The sequence below is a fragment of the Aethalodelphis obliquidens genome, unplaced genomic scaffold (assembly GCF_003676395.1).
Source record: "Aethalodelphis obliquidens isolate GAN/ISIS:26980383/991018 unplaced genomic scaffold, ASM367639v1 scaffold2, whole genome shotgun sequence".
Taxonomy (NCBI): Eukaryota; Metazoa; Chordata; class Mammalia; order Artiodactyla; family Delphinidae; genus Aethalodelphis; species Aethalodelphis obliquidens.
The window spans coordinates 46,086,371-46,114,098 of NW_020837946.1; the positions used below are offsets into that span (position 1 = coordinate 46,086,371).

Below are 27,728 nucleotides of genomic sequence, written 5' to 3' on the forward strand. Positions count from 1 at the left end.
TACTCAGCTCTCTAGTCTTATATACTGTTTATATGTATATATTCTTTCCCTGCCTTCATAAATTAAAAATGTAACATAATAATTGTACATTAAAATATTTTAATGTAAGCTTATTATGACAATCCACCATCTAAAAACATTAATTGGGGGTTGGTTATTTACAATAAAAAAAAAATCAGGTTTTCTTAACATTTAAAATACAATTAGAATTACACACACACACACACACACACACACACATCTTTTTTAAGACTGTTGAATAAAACATAGTAAAGCTCAAAAGGGAGATGAACCACATCACCTTATCATTCGTAGACATTTTACTCTCCAAAGAATATCCTGATTGATCACTGGCTGAAAGGGGCATTTAAGCCATCTCATACTCGTATTCTCTCTCTCTTGCCTCTCTCTCCCTCCCTTTTATGTCTCTCTGGCCATACAACTAATAATAAGCTGCCTTGAACAAAGCTTTTCTCTGTAAAACAATTGATTATACAACAAATCAAATATCACTTAGTTTTCCTAATGTTTATGTGAACAAATCAAAATTTTACATAATATATCAATTTGAATTTCATTATCCTTTAAATTAGAATTTAGAATCCATACTTGAAATACAATGGGTCAAAGACAAGTAGCATTCTAGTTCTCAAGTGGAGTAATTCCAATAATTCTATGAGATTAAACTAAAAAATACAAAAATCACAAATACCATTTGCTTCATTTCTCCTCTGTAATTGGGAATAATAATGAAGCTTGTAATTGGATTAAGATAATGAAGCAGAAGAAGGAATCGGGGAAGGAGGTAATTCTGGTTCCTTTCACCCCTACTTCCATTCCTCTATAGAAATGATCTGTTTGAATTACTTTCACATTTCACATTATTTTAATAAGTAACTATTTTAATCATAGATATTTTGAATAGCAAACTTAGTTCACCATGAATTATTATTTTTGTAAATGTGTTAGAAAGTTTTAAAATAGTTTTTGAGACATTATTATATTAAAATGTAGGTGACTTTATGGTTATACTGTAATAATTTAATTTAATCTTTAGAGCAAATAAGAAATTTATTGACATTCTGTATAAGAATAATTTTAATAGTAATAAACATATCACCCTAGTTTGTTAAATTGAAAGTCATAACATTATATTATAAATTGTGGTAATTGATACATATATACTGTTTTACTTGCAGATTATCCAAAGAAAACTAGAAGGACAAAGACAACATTGCAAAAAGGTGAATATTCATTTGTATGCTCATTAGTAGCATTTACATAAGGCACTTGGCAATTCAATTCTTAGCTTTCTCTGCTATGAGATTCATCATAAATCCATGTGATCTTTGACATGGTGTTTTGTTTCAGTGCATATAATGAAAATGTAGAAATAACATACATGATATTTGGTAAGGGAAGACTTCAAACACTGTGTTTACTCATTCTAATTCAGTGTGATATCTGGTATTAGATGAGTAACAATCCAGAGCCATGCACATGCTATTTTAACATCCCCAAAATAGTGATTTAGATGTTGCTGTTCTTACTTTATTTCTCAGATCTCTAATTCTTTCATAATCTCTGCATTGTGTGGCTTTAGTAAGTTTCATCCAGTATTACTCTGAATATATATATGCCTTTGAGTTGTCAACAGCCTGTATGCAAAAATAAGTGGAGATATTTAACAATAAATAATTGCTTTTGTCAACATTATTTAGCATTTGCATATTTTTGATTTAAATTATTTATAGTTTTTAACTAAAAAGAATTACTTTTTGGTGAATATATTATATCAGTACAAGAAAAATGTTACAAGAGATGAAGAAAGACATGCTCCTTTTAATAAAGGTCTAGAAGCTGACTTTGCTCAATTACCATTCACAGCATTTACATTTAAATGAGAAAATATTGAACAAAAAGATCAAATTATTTAATTCAGGACATTAAAAAGCTACATAATTCAAAGTGAATTTTAGTTTTACTAACTTTGATTTAATTATGTGGGAAAGAGCTGAAAAATTCTATAACTCACTGATAAGCTTAAGACAAACTACTGTCCAGAATTTCAATCAAAAGTTATAAAATAAATTCAGCAAAGTTTGTACAAACAACATAAGTAAATGTATTTATTTATAAGTTTTAAAATAACTTTCTATAAATATTGAATTAATTTTTACAAAAGTGTTCAATACTTCAATTAAATGAAATTCTTCTTATCTGTAATATCAAAGAATACAGCATATTTATAAATAGGGTTTTTTTGTCCATCAAGTAAAAGATGATATCTTCAACATTTAAACATTAGTATATTTTTTTTCAAAAATGTAGATTTAGGGGCTTCCCTGGTGGCGCAGTGGTTGAGCGTCCGCCTGCCGATGCAGGGGACACGGGTTCGTGACCCGGTCTGGGAAGATCGCACATGCCACGGAGCGGCTAGGCCCGTGCGCCATGGCCGCTGAGCCTGCGCGTCCGGAGCCTGTGCTCTGCAACGGGAGAGGCCACAACAGTGAGAGGCCCGCGTACCGCAAAAAAAAAAAAAAAAATGTAGATTTAGGAAAAAATTATATGCAGGGGAAATTTACTGGAAAATTATGCTACTTAATTTATATTTAATGATTTAGAATTGAAGCATTCTTATTTGATATTATATATGAAAGTTAGAGAGTAAAGCTATGGATATTATTCACATGTGTAAAAAATGTTCAGATGCTAAAACCAATCCATGATGAAGACCTTTAAGCATATTGATTTGAAGTCAACTTTGTGATATGCTTCCTAACATCACATCAGAACAGTTATAAAGACAATGGGGATTCTTTACAACCCTTTTGGGAGAAAGTTTTGTTCAAGACAATTGCCAAGTATGCAGCCTCAAACAAAAGTTAGTAGTGAAAATCATGTGGTTTGTGGAAGTTGGCATATATCTTAAAGCCTGCCTTCTGGGTTTTAACTGAGCATCAATTTAGAGCGAGGATTGTGTATGCAGATTCAATACAAACGTTAGAACTTTATTTATCTGAGGAATATTGGGAACGAATTTCTTAATTTGTGACCGTAGATATATTAAATTCTAGGTCTAAGCAGAATTATTTTACAAGTATGCAATTTCAACTCCTAAAATAAATGTATGTCCTAGAATGGGGCCTCATATAAATATGGCAACTTTCAGTTGTATAATTCCTTAATCATATTTTCAGAATAATTTGTTACTGTTTTCTCTTCTTTGTATGCAATATTTTTTACTTACTCCCTTTTGTTAAACATAGAATTCTTATATTATTTGTTAATATGATTTAAAATTTCATAAATACATACTAAGACCTAAACAAATCAAATTAGTGATCAAATGTATTTTTCTTTCTCTTGTAATACAGTATATTATAAAACTTTTTTAAACAGCTTTATTGAGATATAATTCACATGCTAAACAATTCAGCCATTTAAAGTGCACAATTTAATAATTTTAGTATATTTAGTATAGCGCAATCATCAGCATAATCAATTTTAGAACATTTTTATCACACCCCCCCCCAAAAAAAACCTCTGTAATCACTAACAGACACTGCCCCATTTCTTCTGGCTCCCCCAGCCCCAGGCAACCATTAATCCACTTTCTACATCTATAGATTGGCCTATTCTGGATGTTTCATAAAAATGAAATCATATAATATATGGATATATAGATATATATGGATAATATATGGATTTCTGTGTCTGACTCATTTCACTCAGCATAATGTTGTCAAGGTTCATCCATGTCGTAGCAGATCTCAGTACTTCATTCCTTATTATGACAGGATAATATTCCATTATATGGATAGACCACATTTTGTTTATCCATTTATCAGATGATAGACATCTGGGTTGTTTCCACCTTTTGGCATTTGGGAATAATGTTGCTAGGTACATTAGGGTTCAAGTTTTTGTGTGCACATGTGATTTCATTTCTCTTGGCCTAGACACCTAGGCCTCGGTGTGGTTCTAATAGGCATTCCTTTTAGAATTCTGAGTGAAGTTGAACATCTTCATGAATTACCTGTTTAAATCCATTGTTATTTTACTGTTGGGTTGTTTGAATGTTTCTTATTTGTGATATTGTGATTTATAATAAAGATATAGTTGGTCTTCCTCCTGTTGTCCCTGGCACAGAGCTCAAAAAACCCTTGGAATTTCCTGACTTGAGTCTTAAAGGTATCTTTTGTTATGTTAATGATGTGACTTCCGGGACAGCTCCTCAGTTGGGGGGACTGCTGGTTGCTGGGGGAGCCAACCCCTTGATTAGAGGGTTGAAACTTTCAATCCCATCCCCCCTCCACCACCTCCGGAGAGGGGAGAGGGGCTGGAGGTTGAGTTCAATCACCAATGGCCAATGATTTAATTATTCATGCCTGTGTAATGAAGCCTCCATAAAAACACAAAAGGACGGAGGTCAGGGAACTTCCGGGTTGTTGAACTTGGGGAGATTCGGGAAGAGTGGATACCTGGAGAGGGAAGCTCTGCCCCTTCCCACATACCTTGCCCTGTGCATCTCCTCCACCTTGCTGTTCCTGAATTATATCCTTTTGTAATAAACTGGTGATCTAGTAAGAAAACTTTTCTGGAGTTCCGTGAGCCAAATTAATCAAACCCAAAGAGGGGGGTGTGGAACCTCAGATTTACAGCCTTGTTGGTCAGAAGCCCGGGGGGCGGGGGGGGCGGGGTGCACCTGAACTTTTTTAACATCTTTATTGGAGTATAATTGCTTTGCAATGTTGTGTTAGTTTCTGCTGTATCACAAAGTGAATCAGCTATACGTATACATACATCCCCATATCTCCTCCCTCTTGCATTTTCCTCTCACCCTCCCTATCCCACCCGTCTAGGTGGACATAAAGCACCCAGATGATCTCCCTGTGCTATGCGGCTGCTTCCCACTAGCTATCTATTTTACATTTGGTAGTGTATATAAGTCCATGCCACTCTCTCACTTTGTCCCAGCTTACCCTTCCCCCTCCCTGTGTCCTCAAGTCCATTCTCTATGATTGTGTCTTTATTCTTGTCCTGCCCCTAGGTTCTTCAGAACCATTTTTTTAAATAGATTCCATATATATGTGTTAGCATACAGTATTTGCTTTCTGACTTACTTCACTCTGTATGACAGACTATAGGTCCATCCACCTCACTACAAATAACTCAATCTCTTTCCTTTTTATGGCTGAGTAATATTCCATCGTATATATGTGCCATATCTTCCTTATCCATTCATCTGTTGATGGACACTTAGGTTGCTTCCATGTCCTGCCTATTGTAAATAGTGCTGCAGTGAACATTGCTGTACATGACTCTTTTTGAATTATGGTTTCTCAGGGTATATGTCCAGTAGTGGGATTGCTGGGTCATATGGTAATTCTATTCTTAGTTTTTTAAGGAAGCTCCATACTGTTCTCCATAGTGGCTGTATCAATTTACATTCTCACCAACAGTGCAAGAGGGTTCCCTTTTCTCCACACCCTCTCCAGCATTTATTGTTTGTAGATTTTTTGATGATGGCCATTCTGACCAGTGTGAGGTGATACCTCATTGTAGTTTTGATTTGCATTTCTCTAATGATTAGTGATGTTGAGCTTCCTTTCATGTGTTTGTTGGCAATCTGTATATCTTTTTTGGAGAAATGTCTATTTAGGTCTTCTGCCCATTTTTGGATTGGGTTGTTTGTTTTTTTGATATTGAGCTGCATGAGCTGCTGGTATATTTTGGAGATTAATCCTTTGTCAGTTTCTTCATTTGCAAATATTTTCTCCCATTCTGAGGGTTGTCTTTTGGTCTTGTTTATGGTTTCCTTTGCTGTGCAAAAGCTTTTAAGTTTCATTAGATCCCATTTGTTTATTTTTGTTTTTATTTCCACTTCTCTAGGAGGTGGGTCAAAAAGGATCTTGCTGTGATTTATGTCATAGAGTGTTCTGCCTATATTTTCCTCTAAGAGTCTTATAGTGTCTGGCCTTACATTTAGGTCTTTAGTCCATTTTGAGTTTGTGTATGGTGTTAGGGAGTGTTCTAATTTCATTCTTTTACATGTAGCTGTCCAGTTTTCCCTGCACCACTTATTGAAGAGGCTGTCTTTTCTCCATTGTATATTCTTGCCTCCTTTATCAAAGATAAGGTGTATTATAAAAATTTAAAGAAGTAGGATTTTTCCTTGTCCCATATATTAAACTTAACCATGGGAATAATAGTTACATTCACCTTAAGAAACAAGAGGCAGTAAACAATGAACAAAATAACTTTCAAATTGGTACTTTGAGAAGTCATAGAAAATAGATATTTTACTCTATATTAAAATAGGATGTTTTAATTAATAAAACAATTTTTTCATAGGGGATTGGTTTTTCTACTGTTGCAGAAATCATTAACATTATTAAATACATACTGTTTTTATAATAAAGCACTCATGAATATTGCTTCCCTGAGATAAATGCAAGATGCTTTAAGATGTGAAAAGATGCTACTCTTCATTTTTGCAGCTATGGTAATATATAGTTGCAGGGGGAAAGAAATGGGGAAATTGGAACTTTGCCCTAAAAAATTCAAGCCCAATATATCTTGCAATCATCATAATTTTGAAAATAATTTATTGCTTTTCTTTACAGAGTATGCATGTAAACAAGGCTTGTAATGTAGATCACAGTGGTACAACTTTTGTGACAGCTATGTTTAGCCTGGTTTGGAGCACTATCAAAGAATGGGTATTAGACTTTTTCAAAAGCCTCTCCAATCCCTGAACATGTATTTCCTGTCTGCCTCTGCACTATTGGAGTCATTCCAATGCCTGGAAGAAAAATAAGAGACACAGTGGAGGAGGATGTCATACCTAATACAGATATTAATTTCAGCATAAGAATTCAGGAAATTCTAAGTATAGCCATGAAAGCTTCCATACCCCTCAAAGCTTCTCCCTTTTTTAAAAATTGAAACCATTCTAATGAAACAACAAAGTATACTTAAATGAGACTGCACACCTGAAAAATAAGAAATATTTGTAGATCTTTCCTAAATGTTGATGCACATAAGCTTAGTAAAAATAATTAAACCAAATTTTTGCCATAATATTTTGGACTTCCAAACCAAGGGTAAAAAAACCAAATATCTTTTATTCTCTCAGTTCATGAAAGAGCTGATAGTTAATGCCCTATTAATTTACTATGAGAAATTTAGAATTTGAAATTCCAATAGACACAATGTATGACAACAGTTGTAACTCCCTTATTCTAAATGTCACAGTAGATATAGTATAGTTGTGGATAAAGTTATATTTTACCTTTTATCTTTATCTTTTCATATTTACTCCTTAAATAATTTCAACTTAACCATTTATATTTTTAATTAACGTAATTAAATTATTAACAAAATGGAATATTGCTTTCTGACATTTTTATAATTTCTAGAAAAGCCAGATTTCTGCTTTTTGGAAGAAGATGCTGGAATCTGTCGAGGTTATATTACTAGGTATTTTTATAACAATCAATCAAAGCAGTGTGAACGCTTCAAGTATGGTGGGTGCCTTGGCAATCTCAACAACTTTGAATCACTGGAAGAATGCAAGGACACCTGTGAGGACTCATGTACGTTCATTTCTCATCTCCTTTTACTTCATTTTATAGCATTCTTTTTAAAATAAGGCATCCTAGAGGATGTTCAGGCTTACCCAGATTTTGTTGCAGCCATGCAAATGAAGATCCACTGTAGTCACTCTTAATCTGATAGAAATTAGTCACCATGTTAGTTTATTTAAGAAACAGAGAATTAAGAAATTTATAGTGGAAATTATTTCCATAGAAATTGTTTTTAGGTTACATTATTTAATCTTCCTTTCTGAGAATACTGTAGTGCAATTTAGGCACAAGAGTAGGACTGCTGAAATCCCTTAGGCTTATAAAAACTTGAGAGCACGTGGTTCTTTAGAAACTACCACCTAAAATCAGTCAGTTTTATCTGAGCCTAAAATTAATTAAAGGAGTGACTTAAACAGTAATTGTTACCTTTTTTGTTTTGACAAAGAACCACAAAGTTACTCATGGAAATATTATAGTATAAGATACATATATAAAGATATAAAGATATATATATCTTATATATATGAGATATAAAGATATATAAAGATTCACTAATTTAACATACCAATGTGAATAAAATTTCTAGACATCTACTTTTCTTAACACAACTTCTGTGCTTTGCTTTATGTGTACAATTATGAGCTTGTGAAAATGTCTTCTATTTTAATTGGCTGTATTTTTTTCCAGTGAATGATTTCCAGGTGGATGATTATAGAACCCAGCTTGATGCTGTGAATAATGACTCCTTGACTCCCCAGCCTACCAAGGTACCCAGCTTCTTCGGTAAGACTCTCTTTTAATTGCTGCCAGAAAAATATTTTCATGGTAACAATAGAAATAGAATGTATATGAGAACTATGCTTTTTAGAAAATTATGCTTCTTTTGTTATTTAATAATAGGTGTGTTGAAATACTGAGATTCAAAATTGCTTAAGACCTTTTGTCCCAGAAAAGTGATAATTTTCCTAATCTATTTTAAAGTATGCTTTGTAGTAGGCTTTTGATTACATATCCCATGAAAACTTTTACATGATATTTAACTCTGCACCAAATTTATCTTATAAAATAATGCTAGGAATTATCAACTTCATCATTGTAATGGCAGCAGTGTGTCAAAAGCATCCTAAAGTGTTCTTAAATTGAGCATAGCATTGGAGAAGTTCTCTGGTGTTAGTCGCAGGACAGATTAGGAATTCGGTGACTAACCATCCGTGAGGCTATGTCACTCTGAGAGAATTTTCTTTTGGATGTATGCAGAACACTTTTCTGAACTCTGTCCTGCCAACATATTTGTCAAATTTAAACAAACATACAGGAAATATGCTCACAAAAATGCAGAGCTGGGAAAATAATGGAAATACTGGAAAACATAACCAGACACCACAAATATCTAGACAAACAACCTAAAAAGTTGAAAGTTAATGGGATGAATGTAATTCTTTCTAAATTTAAAAAATCACAAGTGCTTATTCAGAAACTGGAGATTTTGCTTAGAAGCAGTCCGTATAAGTGTTAAACGTAAAGGTGGCATGTGCTGAGAGTTCTGAGGCTATTAAAATTTCAGCCTTAGGGTAAAAAGAGACATAGTGTCTGGGGCACAGGTTCTCTACCCCAGCCATGTGTCAGAATTGGATGGGGTTCAGAACCAGAATGTCTTTGAGAATCTTTCTTTACAAAAAACAAACAAACAAGCAAAACTTCTGCCCAGATGGATTTAAAGGACTGCAAATGTTGTCTGTGATTTATCTAGAATGAGGAATATAGTCCTACATTGACCTGATGATGTCTGTGGACTTGCTTCAGCCCTGAATGCCATAACTTAGAAGTCACTGGACTGAGACTCAGGACTGGAAAGTGTAAGGAGATGTGAGATCTAAGAGAGAACATTATATATGCTCTCAGTACTTGAAACACTGTCATGTGAAAGGAAAATTAAATTCTGTACATGCCTCACTCAATCTTCTCCATTTCAGTCTTCCCTGTCCATATCCCCCTGGTTCCTTATCTCCCTCAACCCAGCCTAAGAATCAGAATTAATGAATGAAATCTAAAGTACAAATTTCTTTCTGTAAAGTGTTTATTTTTAGTATGTATATTAAATTGTATATTAAATTGTACATATTATACATTGTATACGTATATTGTATACATATATACAATTGTATATATTAATATGTAATATTAAATTGTATATATTATAATATATACAAAAATGAACGAGTGCTTCAGTGACTAAATTCCCCAAATTGCAGGCATTCAAATAGTGTTCCAATAGTACTTGCAGTGTCATAAAGGGCATGCAAAATTTCAGAGGGAGTTAGTATATTCAAAATGCCTTCAGGTCTTTAGATTTTATAATTAGAGCAGTGAAGTATTACATCTGTCACTGCTTGCAATTATATAAATACATTTTATAATAATTTAAGAAAATACAGTTCTATGTTTATGTAAAAACTTGTTCAACATTTTAGCAAATGTGTAAGGTTCTCCGTGGATATTAGGTTCTTTTGAAAAGATGTAAATCCTTTAAGGTTTTGATTCAGTGTACAGGAATAAGAATATGCCCCACAATACAAATAGAATAGCATTCATTTAAAATTCTTTTCATTAAAAACAATCCTTAGGTATTTGAATATTCCAAAAATATAGCTAGATTGTGTTATTGTTATTAAGTGAAATATTTATAAATATAATTTTAGTGTTTCTCTTTCTGATGATAATAGAAAAACATTTTAGAAATTTTGTTCAATGTTACTGGAAAATGGTTTGGTAATTTTTTTAAATTGCTATTTATTCTCAACCATAATATTGCAAATTAGCATGAGAATATATATTTTCCAGTGAACCCTCTTGACTCAAGATATTTGAATGCTTATTAAGCACAACTGAGGTTTAATTTTCTCCTTTCATTTCCATATTTCAATATTAATAGGCTACATAGGTGACCTCAAATATTGAAACTTGCTCTTCCTTAAAGAGGTTTTTGTTTTGTTTTGTTTTGTTTTTGCGGTACGCGGGCCTCTCACTGTTGTGGCCTCTCCCGTTGTGGAGCACAGGCTCCGGACACGCAGGCCCAGCAGCCATGGCTCATGGGCCCAGCCGCTCCGTGGCACGTGGGATCCTCCCGGACCGGGGCACGAACCCATGTCCCCTGCATCGGCAGGCGGACTCTCAACCACGGCGCCACCAGGGAAGCCCTAAAGAGATTTTTTATAAAGGTTTTGTAAGCATGGCCCTGTGCAAAAGTGAGAGCAAATTATTTGATTTTGATTCTTTGTCCTGAATTGTGAGGATCTCTGCATAGTTACAATAAATATGTGCTCAGTACATGTGGGAGAGAAATAATTCTAACACAGTATCTCTAAATGTATGCAGTTCTGTGTAAGATCTTCAGAATGAAAGACTGTCACAACTGGTTCTTCTTGACTTTCCTGCTGGGATTGGCACTAAAATATAGTGGATAAGAGAAATGACTGAGCCTGAAGACTTGGTCTCAGATCCCATTTCTTTCACTTACTAGCTGTGCAACCTTAAGATAATTCTTAACCTCTCAGAACCTTATTTTTTCCACTGCAAAATGAGGATGTTAATAATATAGTACTTACCTCATAGGTTTTATTGTGAGGTGAAATCAGTCAATACACATAACTTGCTTAGGACAGTACCTGATAACCTATTGAGTGCTACATAAGTATGATTTATCATTATTACCCATGTAATTCAGAGCAATACAAGCCTTAGTTCCCAGGTCTTAGTTTCTCATCTGTAAAACAACTCTTTGTAAATTCCCATTTGCAGGAAAAGGTGGTATATCAGCCACTTATAAAATCTCTAATTATTCAAATAAGTGCTTCAGTACACATACAGTAAAAAAAATTACAATTAACCTTTAAAAGAGAATTCACAATAGAACTAAATACATATGTGGGAACTCAAACAGTTCAAATTGAGAATATTGGCATGCAGAAGTATCATGGGGCTTTGAAACCAAAAGAATTTTATTTGTAAAATTTTTCTTTATAGTTTTCAGTATTTCCAGCTTTCCAAATTTTCAGAATTCTGCCACCATTTTTCCATTTATTTCAGCTTGAGCATTTGGTAATCTCTTTTGATCACTTCTGTTCTAGTCAGTCATTTTTGCTATTGCTTTTTCTGATGAAATGTCCATTCTCATCTTCTCCATTTTCAGTCTAACCTGTTTCCTTCAGACTATCAATCCTTCATGTTTAGATTACAACCAAACTGGGATGCTAATAGAAATGAAAGGAGAGTGCAAAAAAAAATTTTATTTATTTAAAATATATACATACAGACAGAAAATTGGGTTTGTCATTTTGGTGGATAAATATTATAGTTTTATTTTAAAACATTTCAATTTTTAAAAAGCACAATATGTTGGAACATGATATACCAAAAAATAAGCATGAACTAATACTAGCTCTGGCAAACCAGATGTTATAGACATTAGATAGGTAGATAAGGAGGATAAATAAATAGATATCACAGAGTTCAGCTATAACTCAGATATACTACATATATTATTAATATAGTCATATACCAGGCATAAGTCAAGTAAAACATTTTATGTATATGTGTGTATATGTATAGACATAAAAGACGGAGATGGAGAATCAGAGCTATATATAACATGTATAAGATATGACCTTTTTTGACATGACTGGCCTACTTAGATACATTCATTATATTAGAGTCAAGCAAATTTACATATTTCTCTTGCTTTATAGAAAAGATTTTTAACTTAATGGATACATTTTTTTCCCCATGTTAATTTAGCCTCATCCACTTGGCTTAAATTTGTCTGTTATCTGTCTACCTATTCCAGATTTTGTCTTACTATCCTGTAAATAAAAAAGTTTTTTGTCCATTCAGAATAGATATTGTCATTAAACACAAATTATCCACTCTCTTCATTATTATTAAACACAAGTTATCCACTGCTTTCTCCCACCTAAAACTCACTGGCCTTCCTCATCGTATCTAAGCTGCTTTTTTACCACCATAAGGAAGACTTCTTCCTCTCTCTTTCCCCTGGCTTTTTATTTTGATTCATTTAATATTTATATTGCTTGATGTGTCAGCTCTGCCTCACTGACTAGATTACAAGTTTTTTTTTTGTTTTTTTTTTTTTTTTGCGGTACACGGGCCTCTCACTGTTGTGGCCTCTCCCGTTGCGGAGCACAGGCTCCGGACGCGCAGGCTCAGCGGCCATAGCTCACGGGCCCAGCTGCTCTGTGGCATGTGGGATCCTCCCGGACCGGGGCACGAACACATGTCCCCTGCATCGGCAGGCGGACTCTCAACCACTGCGCCACCAGGGAAGTCCAGATTACAAGTTTTTTGAAGGAAGAGACCATGGATTATATATTTTGTAGACTTCCCTCCCCTAGTGTTTATCCCACTGTTAGGCACAGGATAGAAGACTAATATTTTTTTTATTTATTAATTTTGTAATCCACAGTTACAACAGAAAGAACAAATGACGGTTGGAAGAATGCTGATCACACTTACCCAGTCTTTCTGAACATCTGCATTCATGCATCCGTATTCATTTTAAGATTACATAGCATTTTATGCATATGTTAATAATTGTTTTTTGGTATTTCTTTAATATTTATATGGTATATGTGATGCCTTTCATAGGATACTATTAATAAAGTTTTAATATTTATATGCATAGAGTTAATATAGTCCTCTCAATATATCTCTGATAAACATCTAACTAGCAAAGAAAAACTAATGTTTTCAAGTGTTCATATTGGCACTGGGCCTTTTGAGTGGACTTGACTCATTCATGAAAAAAGTGGATTATCCTTCTGCTGCTCATAGCTTCCTTTGCTTCTGTATATCAACTGTTTTTTTGGGTTTTTTTCTACGTGGGCCTCTCACTGCTGCGGCCTCTCCCGTTGCGGAGCACGGGCTCCGGACGCGCAGGCTCAGTGGCCATAGCTCACGGGCCCAGCTGCTCTGTGGCATGTGGGATCCTCCCGGACCGGGGCACGAACACATGTCCCCTGCATCGGCAGGCGGACTCTCAACCACTGCGCCACCAGGGAAGCCCCTGTATATCAACTCTTAATAGCTGTCTTGGAACTACACCAGCTATATGATATTTCGGAAAGAAAAACTTTGAGTAGACTTCAAAAGTCTATTGCCAACCCAGTCTGGTACTTACTATTTAAGAAAATGAACATCTATATACATGACCTAGTCCCATGTTGCTTCCTGGCAGCCTCCAGGTCAAGGGAGAATGATTGGATGGTATTCTGAAGGCCATTTGGGTACTTGGAACTCTGTGTCTCTCCTGACTGTATTCATTGTATGACCTAGTGGCCAGATTCCATATATATGTGAAAAAAATGGGTAGAAAAGACACACACACACACACACACACACACACACACACACACACCCCTTTTTAAAAATTTTGGTTATCAGCCTTCTGGAAGAGGTGTTATGCTCAGAAATTGCCTGATTGACACCAAACAAACACCATTACTGATATGGTCAATTTACAGATTTGCAAGAGAATGTTGTCACCTATTTGGCCTCTTGTTGAAGATGTGGTTACATAAAGGAGACTATTACAACCATGGAAATTTTTTGGAAAGAAAATAACCTCCATCAACTGAAGAGTTACACACTTAGCTATATACCACAGTTAATCACTAAGCAGTGTCAACAATTCTGGAGAACCCCACTCATCAACAACCCGCTTCCATAGTCCCAAAGAAGTATCTTGTTTTTCATACTGTGTTCTCAAACCAAGAAGCACAGAAACTTCCCTCATAATCTAAATATTCCTGCGTGGTGAATCAGGTGCCTTCAAGCTGGCTTTACAAAAATTGATAACAACTTGTGGTAAGGATTCATCAGACCTACTATTTCTTGGCAGGAGATCTGGTGAGAAACAAAAATGTAGCACTTCACCTCTGCCAAGAGTGCTGCCATCTGACTATAGTCACTCTAGGTGACCACTGACTACGTTTGCTAATCCTTTTCTTCCTGGACCATCTCTGGTTTTAACAAGGATAAATTTTTTGCCCCAGTCATAAGATTCCTCCAGAGAAGTGTTTCTAAATATATGGATACCTTTAAAAGAGAAAATTCACAGACCTCCATTTTGAAAACCAAATTACTTTGAATGACATTAATTTTATATGAACAAGTAAAATGGTAGGAATAAACTTCTTTGGCATGTGACCATTACACAACTATAAATCAAAACTTATTCACAAATGAATACAATACAAACTGCAAACTAACAAATTAATAATACTAATTCATTGATTCATTTGATGGCACATGTTTTTGGCTAAAAAGGAAAAATCCCTATATTATGATTTTGGTATGGACTGCTATAGGACATGTTAGGAATGAGATAGGAATAGGTTAGAAAACCCTGTGCTACTCTGTGTTGCATGTAAGGCTTTTCCCCTTTTTCTATTTGAATGCTGGACAATCGTTGCAGGAATGAATTTGAGAAGCATTGATATAATATGTATATTTTAGGAAAATTCCAACTTTATCTTTCCTAGGGACACAGCAGAATGAGGGTTCTAGTCTTCTATCACATCTTAATGCTATTAAATGGATCCAACTGGCCAGTGCAAATATGATCAGAGAGGGCATAAAATCCTGGAACTTTGGTCTATTTCTAGAATCTGCCCAGGCTGAACATGCCAACTCAATAATTCTTGCCTTCAAATGTTTGAGCTCTCTGAATACCGTTTGGCTCAGCACTGTTACTCCCAAAACTTGTCTTCAGCCTCCTTGTTTGATGACCTGTTTTGATTAGGTATATTTCTCCTGTACAAACTTGATAAATTCCAACTCCACTCACATAACTGAGGGTAAGAAGCTTCTAAGACATACTGAATCTGAGCTTCAAAGAAGAGAGACTTTGAGAATGAAACATAAAGGATAAGTTGTGACAACTTTCATTTTACCTGATAATTATTAAAATATATTTGTTCAGTTATTTTTATTTTCTAGTTAGTTTTCAGAAGACATATCATAGTGGTTAAGAACATTGGCTTTATGGGCAGAAAGATGTGGTTTAAATTCCAGTTCTGCTATTGCAGACTCTCTCTGTGGCCTTGAAAAAAATTACACAACTTTCAGCCTCAGGTGCCTCATTTGTTATATGTGAAGAGTGATAGCTCATAAACTTTTGGGGAAGATTGTAATGACTTATCTTAACCCAGTGTTTAGCACAAATAAGAGCTCAAAGGTATTAATATTTGAATTTTTCACGATGGTGGTATCAATGATTATCCAGTATCAACAGAGGTTTAAAGCAGGAAAAAATAAAATAATCAGGGGTATCATTTGTATGCACTTTATTAGTAATAATTTTTAATACAACTAAAGTATGTAACCTTGATTTGAAGTGTCTGTATTTAATATACTTAATACTATGATTACCTGAAATAACATAAAGCACTTGTAAAATTCAAACATAATTATAAAATACCAATACCTGTTTCGTGTCTTTGGGTCTTATTTCTAATCAGAGGACTTGCAAACCTGTTTCCAACTTTATCTTATGACTTTAGGTACAGATCTGTTAAGTTTCTAAATTTCGATTCAGTTCAATAATAATTGAGTGCCTTCTATATGACAGGATTTGTCATGCAGACTGGGAGTTTAATAATAATAAATAAGAGGGCGGTTTTGTCTTTTACAGGCATGCCTGAGAAATAGGGGCATACATAGATGAAGGGAGGACATAGTCATGATGTTGTACTTGCACTGAAGGATTGTCAAACTTAAAATTTTCTGTCTTCTCAAAACCTGAGTTCCATCTTCTATCTAACGTCTTGGACTTGTTTGCCTAGGTGCTGGCTAATCCATAGGCATAGTTCACAATTCCATCTTCATTCAGGGAATTTTCTAAGTAAAGCCACATTGAAAGAAAGCCATGATAAAATGACAAATTTTGAAACTACTGACTATATTTTATACTCTAATTATATTTCATAATACATTAGAAATATTCCATCTTCTAAGTCAACCAGTCTAGAAATATTAGAATTACCTTCTCTCTAGCTGTCTCACTACCCACATTCACTCTGGTGCTTAATTTTAGCCATTCCCACTGTAACTGCTTTAGTTAGGGTTATCTTATATTCTCCTCTATTGCCAAGTCCCCTACTGGATTCAGCTGACACATGCCTGGTTGTGTTTGTTTCACGCATAAAGATAGATCAGAATTTGTCTCTTTCATCCTTTTATATGTTCAGTCATTTATTAATGTCTACATCATAAAAACCAAATATATTAGTATTCAAGGACCTTCTTAATTTTGTCTAAGTCTGCTTTTCCAGCCTTGTGTCCCACTATACGCTCCATGCACTCTGCTCTTCAGATAGCTTGGAGTTTGTGAAGTACCTCAACAAACCAGGAATATTCGGACCTGTGCTTTCCTTCACCTATATTCCCTCTGCCTCCTTTGCTTATTAAAATTTCTTGAAAGCTGATCAAGGGACTAAATAAGCATTACTTTTCACCTTTTACTAAAATCTTATAGGGTTTTCAATGTTGCAGATACGAAGAAAAGTTTTTCTAATTTATTATAAGGTATAATTATCTTAGTATAAGTTTACTCATAAGAGTCTCATAATTTGTGATTTTACTATGGCTTTCTTCCTTTGTGGCTTTATTTAGAAAAACCCCTTGATGAAAATAGTTTTGTGAACTTTGTCCATGGATTAGGCAATATCTAGGCAAGGAATAAATATCTACCTAATTTCCCTTCCTCCTGTTTAATCTGTGGGGCTTCATTGTCTGGGCAAGGTTTCTGACAGTCTATTTCCCCATGACCTTTCAGTTTCAAGTGCCCTGGCAGCTTACCTTTTACATTTCAACCTCAGCTAAGTGTCCCAGTACACACAGAAAAAAGAAAGTTCCATAGTGCTTGTTTTCCCATTCCCTGCACTCTTTTCTATATGGCATGTCAGTTTCTACCCATTTAACACCAGTTCTACCTAGTGAATGGAGATACATGCTTTCCCTGTAGTACAAATTTACTATCTGTAAATAGTAAATTTACAAGTGACCGGTTTATTCTTCATTCCTAATCTGAAATAGATTCTAATCTCTAGCCTTTCTTTATGACCCCATAACACTGGGATCCCCCTAAAAATATTTTTATTATATAATATCTCTAATATTTATTATATAATATATTTTATTATTACATAATTTGAGCATTATAATTGAAGACAACTTGCAAAAAATACAAAAGTAGAAGAAAAAATTAGCCATATTTGCATTACGTGGAGACACTCACCATTAATATTCTAACATATTTCCTTTTACTATTTCTTTGCTATTTTTGTTTCCAACTCATCACGAAGTAAATAAAATACTGTAAAAGTAGCTTCTGGAGGATCCCCAGCAGTATAGAATAGGCTTAGCACAAAAGAATCTATTTTGCAGAGTTGTAAAGTCTAAGCTCCCTACCTCATAAAAACATCTCTACAGTGATCACCTTTCCCACTGACTACATACCCTCTCAGCTTTTTGTGTGTGTTTATATATGTATATGTATGTGCTTAATTTTGGGGTGTTGACACAAAAAGATAAACTATCATATTTTATTGATTGTGAGGTACATATTTTTCCATGTTTTAACATGGTTCAGATCATGATGAAACTTGTAACTTATGGTATGTAACAGTGTAATTGTATTTTTTTTCTTTATAAGCAGTGCATAAGATAATGGTGCATCTTAAAATCAATGGCACCTTAGGTTCTGTAAATTTGCAGAACATTTGAGTAATGAGCAATTACTTCCACTTTTGTGGGTATGAAGAGAAAATAAAAGCAACAAATGGTAAATAAATACAATGCAGTAAGGTCCAAGTTTGTTAAAATTTTTCGGCACTTTTCTTTTTGTTAAATTGTTTAGGCACTTTTAAACACTATTGTAAATGTATAAATTTATATAAACTTTTAGTGGAAAAGGCAACAGCATCTACCAAATTATAAATTGAATATAGCTTTTGCACAATTCTAATTTTAGAAATATCTCCTAGAAATATCTGAACCAGTATATAAGGATGTTCATGAGCCACTGTCTGGAACTGAAAAAAATAAACGGAAGTAATCTATGTATACACAATAATGGATTAAGTATACTGTAGTCAATTCAAAAAATTAAATACTGTGCATACATTAAAAAGAATGAGGTAGTAGAGCTTCCCTGGTGGCCCAGTGGTTGAGAGTCCGCCTGCCGATGCAGGGGACACGGGTTCGTGCCCCGGTCCGGGAAGATCCCACATGCCGCGGAGCAGCTGGGCCCGTGAGCCATGGCCGCTGAGCCTGCGCGTCCGGAGCCTGTGCTCCGCAACAGGAGAGGCCACAACAGTGAGAGGCCCGCGTACCGCAAAAAAAAAAAAAAAAAAAGAATGAGATATACAGATGAAGAAATGTGGAAACAAGCCAGAAAATATTATCAAATATAATAGTGAGACAGAACAGTATACTAATATGTTTGCATATGCAAACGATTTGGGGGAAGATATTCCCAAACCACTGGTGGTGGTTTAAAGGGCAAGGGTCAAATTATGGAGAACTTTTGTTTTATATTTGTCATACTTTTATATTATTTCAACATTTTACAATGATAAAGTATAATTAGAAAATAAAAATCTTTATATTTTTCTTCACAATAAAATTATGGGAAAAAAGAATTTGTTGTTCAAAGGAAAGATTTGTTATTCAATTCCCTAAAACAATCTCAGAAGACAAAAAATAATTTATTCAACAAGTGATGAGGTAGTTCCTAAAACCTAAGTTCGTTGGTAAAATAAAAGCCTAAATATAGGCATGTAAAATGGGACAGTAAGAGAGACACCATAGTAAAGATTCAAGTGAGTACAAAATTCAAAGTTTAGTGTATAAGTTTCAAAGCAATTGCATAAGGCACTTTACATATAAAACTGGCTCTGGAGCATCACCTTATAGTTTACCAGTCATACTACATCATGGCAGCTCCTGGCAGAATATAAGTGGATCCTGAATTCTGAAATCTATCATAGACCCTCTAAATGGAAGCTATCCAAATTGTTATTAATGGCAAGATCAAGACAGAATGCATTTGGTTATTAAATTACTTTGGAAAAGAACAGAAGTCAGGTTAGCGTCTTTTTATTCGATCTTAAATTTCTGTGAATAATTATAATCTAGACCAAAATATCACATTGTGCAACTACTTCAAAATCTTTAGATTTTCTTTCACTGTAGATATCAAAGTCTGGATTTTGAATAGGTGAGTGACTGTGTTTATCTAGAATAAATGTGTTAATTGAAAACAGTCAAGCTTATCTCCTCACAGGGGGCAAAAATATTTCTATTTCCTCACCTTTGGAGATTGAATCAAATGATAATCAAGGACCCAAAACATCCTTGGAGCTAAAATGTCCTTGAGAAACCATCTGCTTCATTATTTTAATTCTGTTGTTTATGCTAAAATAATCCAATGAGAATCTTAACTGCTTAGAGTTTAAATGATTTTAGAAGAAATAGATTAGTTTATGTAGTGGGTATAATTCATGTTTCTGAAGAGTAATGACATTATGAAGACTCCCCAACTGATGATAATTTATTGCATTATTAAATACATAATTTTTAAAATTTAAAATACAACATTCTTAGTGATTAATTTCAAGCTTTAACCCCCTAATCAAAATATTCTTACTTCTCTATATTGACCTGGGTCAAATGTGAGTTGTGTTTGATGATCTGTGTAGGTAGTGATTAAAACAGGACAAATAAATGAGATAGACAAACAGCTGTCATCGGGTCAGTCATGGACAGACACTTTCTGAGTAGGAGCTGCTATCTGGTAAGAGGGACAATTCAAGTCTGCACACCAGATGCCAGGCTGTCAGAAAGCAGCATTCCACACATCCTCTGATTCAGAAGTCACAAAGAGCTTCGGGTAGAGGCAATCTGATGCCTGGGACAATTTAACAGGTAGAAAAACTCTTTCTGATGGATCTGTGCTGTCAACTGTCTGTTTGCTTTCAAACTAATCCCCTGCCTTCTTCATGCTCTTTCTTTGGCAAACTGTTGGCAAAACATGCTCTTTTCAGTGGCAACCTGTTGGAAGACTGGGTCGCCAAAGGAATACAGACGCTGCAGTACCTCTCTCCACCAAAACTGTGGTGTATGCTCCATGGTTTCAGATCCCACTGGAGAGATCATTTTGGTTCTAGCTTTCACAAGATGTTTGAGGCTCCTGGCCTGTGGTAACAGAGACACATCCCTTGTTACCTTTAATCTAGGGACTGTAGCCCCAGATATCCAAGCCAACTTTTGCTCAAGTTGAAATGGCATTGATTTTGTTATGGGGCCAGTTTTACTCTAGGTTTTAAGCAAAAAGAAGGATGATTTTGCTCCCTGTCATCAGAAAACTCTCTCTGTCCCGGAATAAGGAACTTTAGGTAGGGCATTGCTATTAAGACATAATAACTAACATTTGAAAAGAAGTGTACAACTTACAAGTACATCCATATTATTATTTTCAACTTACTGTGGGCTAATGACATCTTGTGTACAAAATGCTAAAGTGAAATTGATGTATAAATCATATCATCATACTTACACATATACTATGAAGCATCTGTGGGTGCTTTCTGAGGATAATTTTTCAAAGAATAGCAATTTCCTCTGTTTTCTCTGTTTCTCAAATCAGGCTAATTGCTTGTGGGGTATTTCATTTGTTTCTGAACATAGGTGATGACTTTGGATGACTCATGGAATTAGAAGTGGTGGCAACTGATAACCATCTCGTCATCTCATATTCTTGGCTGTGGATTAATGAGAATCCACAACATACCTATTGGAAAAGCTTGCACAATATTGGACTCAATTAGAACATATCTCTCCTAGGTTGTTAGAAATTTCCTCTTACTTGAGCCATTGTTGGGGCAAAAAGACCTTGACATTTTCTAAAAAATTAAGCACACATTCTCACCAAGTACATTTTAAATGTGATTTATGATGGCAATAATCATGCACTGTAACCCCCAAATGGGGTGAGGCCAAACATAAATTAGACTACATGATTTTGAATGATGTTTTATAGATCCTAGGAGTTTCTTTTAAAATCAGTGTCTAGGGCTTCCCTGGTGGCACAGTGGTTGAGAGTCCGCCTGCCGATGCAGGGGACACGGGTTCGTGCCCCGGTCCGGGAAGATCCCACATGCAGCGGAGCGGCTGGGCCCGTGAACCATGGCCGCTGAGCCTGCGCGTCCGGAGCCTGTGCTCCACAACGGGAGAGGCCACAACAGTGAAAGGCCCACGTACCGCAAAAAAAAAAAAAAAAAAAAAAATCAGTGTCTACACACCTAGTCAAAGACTAAATAATACAAAAATTTTTAATGTGATTTCAGTTCTTGAATTGACAGAAAATGTCACCTTTCTAAAATGTTTTATCATAAATTATTCCCATAGTATTCCCACTACTTCTCTTATATGTTCCAGAATTTCTCTTTACATGAGACGTTATATCAAGACACTCTAATATTTAAATACATAGAAGGCAGGAGGTTATAAAATTGTGTTTATCAATTTAAGATCTTTTTCATTTTTTTCTCAAATTGTTTTATTTCTCTTTTCGTCTATTCACCTGGGGTTCACTTGCCATCAAACCACTTCTTGCTTTTTTGCACAACCTATTTGCCTTCATTGCTACTGGATTCCTCAAAGTTCTATTTTCTGCCAGTGATGTACATTTAGCAAATCCTCTTCATCTGCATTTGCTGTACCACATCTCACTATTTGGCAAAGCCACTAAAGCTCTCTTTTATTGATTCCTGACCATCCACCAATTTACCTGCAGTACTGATTTACCAATAATATCAAGCAGTTTAGCTCTGCTACTGAAGAGTACCAGCTTCCCCTCACTGACAGGAATTCCAGAAGGAGCTAAAAATTATCATTGGGCTGAAACCATTTTTCTGCTTCGCCTTAAGGAAATGAGTTATCCTTTCATTACCCTAATTGCATGTTTTTTTTCCTTCTGTTTTTGAAAGTGGTTGGTCCCATTGACAGACCAGCCTGTCTGTCTGGTTTAAACCTGTAAATGTTTGATCTTTCCTGCCTTTAGCAATATTCCTTCCTTTGCAAAAATATCTAACTCATCTAGAACTGATGGTTCAATTCACAAGAAAACTTTATTACTAAGCCAGATCATCTCTTCTGAGCTTTTCCAAAGCTTAAGGTTAGAATTTGCTATACCTGATTCCCTGCGCTTTAAATTGTGATATGTTATATCATTCAGAACTTTAGTCAGGGAAAGAACTCTTTCTCAGCTTCAGTTTGTGTCATACAATGAGTAAGGATTTTGCTCATCAGGACTTGTTTTGCAAAGTTGAATACTCATGAACAAATGATATGTAAACAATGATAATTTTTTAAAAAATTGATATGGTTAATAAATTTTCACAAATTAAATTGTTGAATAGTGGTTGTTTGTATTATGTACAACTAGTTTTGTCACATAAAGAGTAATCCCGGCACTTTCCTTTAACAAATGTACCTACTTTTACATTTATTGGAGAAAGGTGTCAGTAAAGTGGACACTTGGAGATTGGTTAAACATTTTCCTGGAATTGAAATACATGAATTTTGTTACTTTAATTCATTCAGATTACTGTTTTACATAAACATGCCACAAGACTAATCTATAAACAATAAATATGAAAGTTTCAGATTAACTATCATATATGGCTTACCATGTTTTCTTGATGTTTTTAGAATTTTATGGCCCCTCCTGGTGTCTGAGCCCAGCAGACAGAGGATTATGTCAAGCCAATGAGAGTAGATTCTACTACAATTCAATCATTGGGAAATGCCGCCCATTTAAGTACAGTGGATGTGGAGGGAATGAAAACAATTTTACCTCTAAAAAAGCGTGTCTTAAGACTTGTAAAAAAGGTATAGAGGACATTCTTCCTATTAATTCACTAGTGTTTAAGATAATAATTATATTGAAATTATGAATGAATTTTAATCTATGAAAGTATGAAATGAGTTCTATTTATGATAAGAAACAGTATTATTATTTAACTGTCTCCTTTTCAACTACATTTTGATAATATTACCAGATATGTTAACTGTAATTCCTTTTAATGTGTCTTCATAGAAAAAAATCAATTTTAAACAAAATATTTTATTCTTTTAATATTTACATACTAAGCTTTCATTTTAAAGGATTATACCAAAATATCTTTAAGCTTTCTAACGCACAAAACTTTAATGTATTTATTTTCTTCTGACAATAAAAATGTTGCATATTTATAGAGTATTAATATGTAAATAAAAATCATCTATAACTCTACATAGCCACATGTCCACTTTAATAAAATGAGTATTATTTTGTAGCTCAAGGTGAATAATAAAAATCAATAACGTTTACCCATTTATGCAAAGTGACATCCTTAGAAAGAGGTTGTTTACATAAAGATATAGACAAATTAAAGACTTTTAAACCAGTTACATGTTTTTTGGTTTTAAACATTAAAAGATAATTTGAAGAAATTTTAGATTAAATGTTTTATTATGTTGTTACTTTATCATGCATAAATTTATTTATCTTCCTTTTTAGGTTTTATCCAAAGAATATCAAAAGGGGGATTAATTAAAACCAAAAGAAAAAGAAAGAAGCAGCCAGTGAAAATAGTATATGAAGAAATTTTTGTTAAAAAGATATAAATTTGTTACATTACAACATTATTTCTACTAAATATTTTGGATAAAACTTTTCATTATGATTCCTATTTTTTCTCACCTGAAATCTTTTTAATGAATTTTTCATGAATTTTCTATGCATATATTACCTGCTCTTAATGCATTTGCATCAGAGTTCCTTTACTTATCTGGTCAAATTGCTTATTCTATGGCTATAACTTATTAACTGTCTACTATGAACTTATTATTCTCTCAATCCCTTTCTAACTATCTGCCATAACTACAATTTATCATACAACTGACATCAAATCAGTCCATTTTACCATTTGGTGATCATCCTATTTGAGAATATGTTGTCACTTATTTGTTTTGATCATGTATACAATTATATTTTTTACAGCCTATGCCCAGATTAAGAAATACAACTATTAAAGATCAAGTGGTTTTGGGGTTTCACATCTAAAATAGTGGCAAGCATCTTCTTCTGATAAAGATCACTCAATTTGGAAAGATCACTCATTTGGAAAGAGCTGGTAATAACAGAATTCTGTCATGTGATTCCCTCCCTAGACATACTTTTTCTCCTTTTGCATTAACCAGTACCTTGAACAATCTTGAGCCAAACCATATCTGAACAAAGAAAGTCAACTCTACGTCATGTGCCTGCCTGATTTTGATTGATGTAACTTTTATTTGCTTATGGCTCATCATATCAGTAAAGACGGCTGAATAGCTGTGTGTTAAATACAGATCATGATAAGAAAAGACTTGGTGGGAAAGGGAATTTCTTAGTGGCAATCAAAAGGAAATTGTTTATGTACTTCCTAATTTTATTGCTTGACAAACTTTTCTCTTACCAAAAATAGCAAGTATATTTAAAACTCCTGAAACCTATTCATTTATAATTAGGCTTTGCACACAAAGCAACCAGTAATTCATGCTTTTAAAACAAAATCATGTTATTTCTGTAGAAAAGGAAGAGAAAATTATCAGCAAGGAAGATTCTACTAGAAAACATATGTGTTATTCACTCTCAGGTTTTTAACTAACATTTCTCTGGAGTTAATTCACTTTATCCAGATCTATACCTTTCCTTCTCTGCTGAGTCATGTACAGTCTGACATCTCAACAGCCTTCTAGATATTTCAGATTCTATGATGTTCACTTCAAATTTCACATTAAAATTTGAACTTGTCATCTAGAAACAACTAACCACTTTATCCATTTAGTTTAGCTTAATTACTTCTCTCTAGCAATAGTATCATAATTCTGCCTGCTCCTCAGGTTTGAAAGTTTGAACCCATTTTGATTTCTTATTTTCCCTCATATACTACTTCCAATCAGTTTCTAAACACTAACGCTTCCTTTTTCATAAAGTTCATCTAACTCCCAGGCTTTTTACATCTACTTCATTCTTCATATCATTATTAATTTAATTCTTTTCTTTTTTAAATTTTTCCTTAAGCTTTATTTTTTTAGAGCACTTTTAGGTTCACAGCAAAATTGAGAGGACATTTCAAGATTTCCCAAAAACTCTTGACCCTACACATGCATGGCCTCCACCATTATCAACATCCTGCAACAGAGTGGGACATTTATTACAACTGATGAAACTACATTGACAAAACATAATCATTCTAAGTCCACAGTTTACATTATAGTTCACTCTTGGTGTACATTCTATGGGTTTGGACAAATGTGTAATGACATGATTCCACCATTTACAGTATCAAACGAAGTATTTTCACTGTCCTCAAAATCCTCTTTGCTCTACCTATTCACTCCTTTTCCTTCCCCAAACCTTGGAAACCACTTAAGAATTAATTCATATATTTCTCCACCACTCAAACCTTCGATGACTCAGTAATTGGTACTTAACCCCACCCCATCCCTCAATTTTGATATATTTATATATATTTTTGCACTTACCTACACTACTCTTTCATGACTATTTCAATTTAAAGTGGTATTCACTGATCACTGAATATATGTTTAATTACTTAGTTTATTCATGCTGATTTTTTATTTAAAAATATGATCCCCTCCAGACCATTCATGTGAAGTCAGGGTACAGCTGATGTGAACTATAAAATCACTGTATTTTGAGGCATAATATGAAAAGTTCTAATATACACCCTATGGCATAAAAATTATATCATTGAAAAATAGTGTCAATTTGTTCACTTAAGAAAATTTCTATATCTTGATTTCAAATATTCATACATAAGTAACTGCCTTAAACTGAGTCTCTGCTGTGCAATTTGGAACTTTTGGAAATCAAAATCTCTTGTGAAATATTCCTGTTATCTTTTATACATGGATAGCAATAGCTTTAAATAAAGGGTAAAGTCTCCCTAGGTCAAGTTGCAAGTTGCTACCAAGGACATATAAACAGCACATTGGTGAGTTGACTATTTTCGCCAACAACTATTCATGGCTTCATTACTTAGTCAAGAAAGACACACACTGAGAGATGGTTTGCAATGTTTAATGCATGTGAATATTATGTTTACTGTGTTTTTAAGTAAGATTGTCGCTGGTGGTATTGTTTTCCCTTATTTTGCATAATCAAATGCATCTAACTGTGAATTTTATATAGAATTACATTATACAGCATATAATGCTTATTTACCGACTTTGTTTATTCTCTGTTCAAAATTAACCATGTATGCTGAAAATTGCTCAAATGATTTTATTTTTTACAGTATAAGAAATAAAATATATTATCCTGAATAGTAAAGTATGACTGTTATACTCATGAGTTTTTTATACTTCAAAAAATAAAAATTAATGCTCTTCAGTTATTCCAAAGATAAAGAGTTCTAAGACAAAGAAAAAAATTATTCCACAAGCTCCACTCTACTTACCTCCTTTAATTGGAATTTGCTAATAATCCTTTCAGTTATAAATGGGCATCCATGTGTTATGATTTCTTACTCAGCAAATTAGTGTGCTATGCCTTATAATCCATATATTCTACATTTAATTTATTCCATATATATTTCTACCAATCATCTCATATTTGTACAAATATATTTAAATATATATCATATGACAATATATTATATAAATGACTTCCGATCCTGACTATTGAAGGAGGCCTGTCCAATTTTTATACCAGAAGAAGGAAGAATATGACATTAAAGTAACCAATTATTTAGGGGACTTTCTGATTTTTTCACCAGCTCTTCCTGCTCTTGTCTCGTTTTCATGAAGTTAGCGTTTGTATTTACTCTCTCCAATTTTTGACTTTTAGTTCTTTCTCAAGGACTTGAACATGGACACATCTTAGTTGCCTTCCCTGCATTCTGCTTTGCAGAACCAGAAACCTTGATCTTGTCAGCCGCTCAGGCCCAACCTCTGAACTATTCTAACCACATAGCTGAAGTCTTGGCTAGGATTATTCAGACCACT

General features: G+C 34.2%; 1 protein-coding gene across 5 annotated transcripts in view; it reads left to right on the forward strand.

Annotated features, from left to right (window-relative positions):
• Positions 1-27,051, forward strand: part of TFPI (tissue factor pathway inhibitor) — a 69,809-nt gene extending 42,758 nt beyond the window's left edge. For 3 of the 5 annotated variants that reach the window (XM_027126219.1, XM_027126229.1, XM_027126211.1), the window contains 5 exons: positions 1,200-1,244; positions 7,425-7,601; positions 8,280-8,375; positions 23,382-23,561; positions 24,232-27,051. In XM_027126219.1, the coding sequence (XP_026982020.1) occupies positions 1,200-1,244; positions 7,425-7,601; positions 8,280-8,375; positions 23,382-23,561; positions 24,232-24,338 (605 nt within the window). In that variant the 3' untranslated portion in view covers positions 24,339-27,051. Of the gene's footprint in view, positions 1-1,199; positions 1,245-7,424; positions 7,602-8,279; positions 8,376-13,071; positions 13,468-19,862; positions 19,888-23,381; positions 23,562-24,231 lie in introns of those variants that run through there. The other 2 variants (XM_027126247.1, XM_027126237.1) reach the window with 2 other exon arrangements.
• Positions 27,052-27,728: the final 677 nt, after the last annotated feature.